Below are 5,526 nucleotides of genomic sequence, written 5' to 3'. Positions count from 1 at the left end.
TAAACTTGCACTCCCCACACAAGAACTTGACGTTATGGTTGTTAACTATTGTTCAGTCCCAAGTGTACCCCAAGACAGAGAGACTCCATTTTACTGCCATCGAAATGAAAACACAAGCAAAGGAAATGTGCCAAATTCAAACTTGTACCTCAGTGATTTGATCACATAATATGAGAATAAGATTAAGTTGTATTTTTGAACTTGGAATTGATTTTGTGCTGAAAGGTATATACTTTCCAACTCTAATGCCTACAGTAAAATTTAAATAATATTACTCAATCTCTAAAAATTATGTTTATATATTATTTGTTTATGTTTCTATACATATTACATATTATCCTAGATTAAGCTTCTTAGGTAGGTGCTACGTGTATTTTTTAGCGTGAGTCCTAGCGTGGTGTTTGACTGGACTTTATCACTGCACTCCTAAAATGATTTCATTTGAAAGAAGTTAAGACTTAATGTGTTTGAATGTGTCATTTAAAATTCATTTCATTTGAAAATGACGGTGCCCTAATTGACTGGTATGCTTTGACCAAGATTTATTCTGAATTTGGTTATGAATGGGGAGGAACGTCAGCATCTGAAAAGAGAAATGTTTCTTCTTCAGTGACTTTCTTTTTTTTGAAGTGGGAGGCTAAATTAAATCATCAAGACTCTGCTTTAGAGGTTTTAGAAGTGAAAATAATGTTCTTTGACAGCACATTAATGTATAAGCCAGTGGGAATGTAAAAAAAAATAAACAATCTTGGGCTTGTTGGCAGAGTGATTACATAAGTTGAGGCAGAGAGGAAAATGATTATAGCCAGGGCAAACTGTTCAAAAGAATTATGTTTTCCATTTTTGTAGAGTTTAGGAAATGTTCAAAATAGAGAATATTAGGTATATGGTTTTACACATCTTTAAATTTTATTGAGTAAATCACACGCTCATCTTTTCATGTCAGGTTGATTCGTGTCCTGGTCTTTGCAGGGTTTTCTACCTGAGTTTCTTCCCGTAAGATAGAACTGTCATTTTCTGCAAGTCGCTGATCCCTCGGTCTGTAACATCTTTCCCTTTGGATAACATTATAAAATCCTGTGAGTGACTGAGAGAATTTTGGGTTGCTTACATTTTATGTGTTGTACTTTTGAGATGAGGGTTAAACAAGGATCCTAAGGGGCATGAGTGAGACTGACTTCTGGGCTCCAGAGATCAATGGTTCTTGAAAGCAGGGGAGAATTTTGAAAGTGGTAGGAGACAGGAAGATGATAAAATAATACCGTGATGAGAGGAATCTTGGAAATGAGCTTAGGGGAGAGAAAACAGAGATGTTTGAAGGAGAATTCAAAAATAGAAATCACTACTAATGCTTTAAGTTGGAATTGTTACTTGGGGGTCTAATCAGGTACCTGAGGCTGATCCTGATGCATATGGGTGAGAACAGAGTGTCTGAGGGGGTCACTGGCCATGTTTTGATTTTGTATCACTCCATGTCATTCTCCTTTTTAGACGATTCAGAACTCTGGGTAGAAATAATCTCCAGAGCTCAGATAAAATAGTGGTTTTTATCCTTACCTCAACTCTAGGGGCTCTCTCTGAGTTTGATAGCTTCACTTCTGCGCTGTCAATTTCATATAAAATGAAAAAATACATTGATGATAATTCTAATGTGTTTTGATAAAGACTTCTCTGGATTTGTACACCTGTCAGAAATAGGATTATGTCATTCTGGTCCTTAGCTCATATAAGAAATATAGATAGATACAAAGATTAATGCTTCACTTTCACACAGTAACTGCTGGCAGAACTGGAGGTAGAACTCCACCATCTGGTCCACATGTATGTAGCATTCACCCACTTCTTTGAAAGATTGCTTAGAAGAAACTAGAGATAGACCAAAGAAGCAAGAGGAAAAAAAATATCCTTTTTTCTGATCTAAAAATAACAATTCTACTTCTTTTAACAGGTAGTTAAAAGAGGACCATCCTAAATTAAGAACAACAACCCTACCTCTTTTAACACAGTGCCATCATTGCCATATGACAGTGGTCAGGCCTAATCAGTTACAAACCCATCTGCATAGGTTTCTTATTAATCAGATTCAGTCTGGTATTTGCAAGTCGAAGTTTCAGACCATTCTGGAATGTGACAGAGTAGGTGAAAAAGAATTTACTTTTAAATATTCTTAACATCTTTAAATGCAATTTACTAGCTGGCGTGACTTGGAAGAAAATTAAGAAAAAAATGAGTGAAACCTCTTTGGAAAAGAAGGCAGTGAAAATAGGTGGAAACACCTTTTCTGACAAAAGTTGTGCTGAATCAAGTCATGTGTGATTTTAACCAGCAAAGCTGGACATTTGCCACAATTGGCTGTTGTGTCTGCCTGATGAAAATGACAATTAGAAAACAACAAAATAACTGTGGATAGGCAAGTGCCTATTTCAACTGTGAAACATGTATTGCTTTGTTATGTAATTAGTTGCTTAAGAGGGTGTCATGGTTTTAGAGAAACAGCCCTGAGGTTCCGTCTCGTTCTACTACTTGCTAACTGCATGACTTTGGGAAAGTCTTTATCTCATGTCTTCGTATGAGTCCTCATTTATCCTCGTATGTAAAACGGGGATAATATAATAAGGTTGAACCTTATTACATATGCTATATAATAGCATATAAAATTGCTATTTCTGAAAGTCAGAAATTAGCATATATTGGAAAGCTTCTAAAAAAATCTTTATTCTTTCAATTCAAAATAATGAATCAACTGCCTGATGCGTCTTAAATATTATATTAAATCTTAGGAATTCAAAGTGGTACCGTCCACATCCTCAAAAATTCCCAACTCTTAGAAATTATCATATATTGTCAGGTTCATATGATTCAACCTAATAGCTTCTACCTCACAGGATTATTGTGAAAATTAAATGAGAAATGCATGAAATGTTTGGCACACAGGCTCATAGTAAGTGCTCAATAAATGGTGGATATTATTATTCTTAAATGAATCATGTAAGTATTTTCTATATAATAATAATCTATATAATAATCAAACTCACTCCCACTTATTTACAACTTCTGTATCAAGTTTTAAGTCCAATCTGTTTACTAGAATACAATGATTTAGCGCACATTGATTTTTCCCATACACATGCATATGCAATGATTGCTCACTAAAATGCACAAAGGGTGAGGTTACAATGTGTATTTTTCTTTTTTTTGGATTTGGCTTCTTTCACTTAGCATATTTTCAAAGTTCATCTCTGTTATAGCATGTGTTAGTACTTCATTCCTTTTTATTGACGAATGAGATTCTATTGTGTGGATATATTACATTTTGTTTATCCATTCATCAGTTGATGGACATTTGAGGTGTTTTGCTTTGGGACTCTCATGAGTAATGCTGCTATGAACATTTGTGTATAAAAGGGCATATCGTATGATCCCATTTATATGAAATGTCCAGAGTAGGCAAATCCATAGAGACAGGAAGTAGATTAGTGGTTGTTAGGGGCTGGGAGGAAGGGAAATGGGGGATGACTACTAATAGGTGCAAGATTTCCTTTTGGGGTGATGAAATGTTCTAAAATTAGGTAGTGGTGATGGTTGCAAAACATTATAAGCATACCGAAGACCACTGAATTGTACACATTGTAAGGGTGAATTTCATGGTGTGTGAATTATGTCTCAATAAAGCTGTTATTTAAAAAAATTTCATTAAAAATATATGTTCACCATATATAAGAAAAGAGAGCACCTGATAGTATATGCAGCTTATTATCAAAAGGAAACACATTTTGCCTTGAGAAGGGTTTCGGTAATGTCTTTAATCTATTTCCATTTTAAGTATAGTGTACTTCACTCTTATTCTGCTCCTCATTTGTGATTGAATTTGACTCTCAAATTATTCAAAGAGCTGTGTAGACTTTTAAAAGGCAGTAGAAACAATAGGAAAAAGCAGAGATAGCTCAAAGGTTGTAGAGTTGTACTGATACTGAAAAATCAACGAGATTAACCAAGAAATTGGCTCAATAAGAAACCAGGGACTCCCAAGGGGGGTTTTACAATTCAGAAACAGGAAAAAATTAGAAAGCGGTTTATTTGCAATTTGCATGGATTCCTCTACTTTGTGAGGTTTAGTATAATTGAAATGGATTGTAATTTTCAGGAACATTACCTACAAATTGATATTAGGTGGTCTATAGCTTGTAATTGATGTGCTTCATGATAAAGATGGCAGTAATGATGTTTTAAATATTCTAGTGCTCATTGGATTTCATTTTTGCAGGCAATTTGCAGCTCCTCTGAGTAAAATATTTATATTCAATTACAGAGTCTGATAAATAGGATTTCCCCCACCCCACCCCTTCTAATCACTGCAAAGTATTAATAGTGCTTTCTTATGGCCTATTTCTTGCAGGGAGCAGATAAGATTATAGCCACATTTCTTTCAAAACCTCAGCAGCATCTCCTTCTGGTAGCCATTTAGATATTTTCTTCCACCTCTTTGACTTCAGATGACACGACCTTGCCGTCCACTACTTCTTGCACGACTGTCTTAATCTTCCTGGTTTTCTTTATATCTGAATTCATATTAAACATTAAATGTTAATTCAGGCACATGACTCTACTGATTTAGAATATTCACCTTTAAACTATTATTCTTTTTACTTATTTCCTTCTTTTAGAAAAATATGTTAAACCTATCCTCTTTCTCAAAAAATCTTAAGTCCATTTTATAAATAGATACAGAAAATGTGCTTCTCCCCAAATTTACAAATATCACACTCTTATACATTCAAGAAATAAATGATCTTGAATTGAAGTGGAATTCAGATTTTGTCTTGTTTTTCCTTTTCAGGATCTCAGATGTCTCAAGGTAGCAATAGCACAGGCCAAGAAAATCACCCCGTTCTGAGGAGTGTGCCCAAGTTCCCACATGGAGGGTTTCTTTATGCCATGTACAAGATTTTTAGAATCCCTGGTGTCATATCTACTCTCTTGAGAATTGGCCTTTGCTATGGTTTGAATGTGTTCCCTAGAGTTCATGTGTGGAAAACTTAATCCCCAATGTAACAGTGTTGGGAGGTGGGGCCTAGTAAGAGGTGATTAGATGATGAGGGCTCTGCCCTCATGGATGGATTAATGTGGTTACCATGGGAATGGGTTAGTTATTGTGAGAGTGGGCTAGTTATAAAAGCAAGATCAGCCTTCTCTTTCTCTCTGGCTCTCATGCACACTCTTTTGCACTTCTACTTTCTGCCATGGGATGACACAGCAAGAAGGCCCTCACCAGATGTTGGCACCTTGATATTGGACTTTCTGGCTTCCAGAACTGTGAGCCAAGTAAACTTCTATTGTTTGTAAATTATTCGGTCTCAGGTATTCCATTACAGGAGCAGAAAACAGACTGGAACAGCCTTACTTTACTTTTTATCCATGGGAGATAGGTATTGGAAAGCAGCTGAGTGTCATAGAAAATGTGCAAAAATTTAGAACTTACCTCTCTCTTCCAGGGTGCTTAACTGATATTCTGTAGTTCTGTTTTTT

The 5,526-nt window shown here is 35.5% G+C and overlaps 1 protein-coding gene across 1 annotated transcript in view; it reads right to left on the bottom strand.

Moving 5' to 3' along the window:
* Window positions 1-4,043: 4,043 nt before the first annotated feature.
* KRT20 (keratin 20) overlaps window positions 4,044-5,526 on the bottom strand; it is a 9,679-nt gene continuing 8,196 nt past the window's right edge. Inside the window, exons 7-8 of the mRNA XM_017880152.1 lie at window positions 5,480-5,517; window positions 4,044-4,559 (exon numbers count right to left, since the gene is read on the bottom strand). Of these exons, the coding sequence (XP_017735641.1) occupies window positions 4,462-4,559; window positions 5,480-5,517 (136 nt within the window). The 3' untranslated portion in view covers window positions 4,044-4,461. The remainder of the gene's footprint in view (window positions 4,560-5,479; window positions 5,518-5,526) is intronic.

This window comes from Rhinopithecus bieti, unplaced genomic scaffold (assembly GCF_001698545.2).
Source record: "Rhinopithecus bieti isolate Rb0 unplaced genomic scaffold, ASM169854v2 scaffold_11744, whole genome shotgun sequence".
NCBI classification, from domain to species: Eukaryota; Metazoa; Chordata; class Mammalia; order Primates; family Cercopithecidae; genus Rhinopithecus; species Rhinopithecus bieti.
The sequence above is the reverse complement of the archived record's forward strand: the minus strand, read 5'-3'. Positions and strand labels throughout refer to the sequence as shown.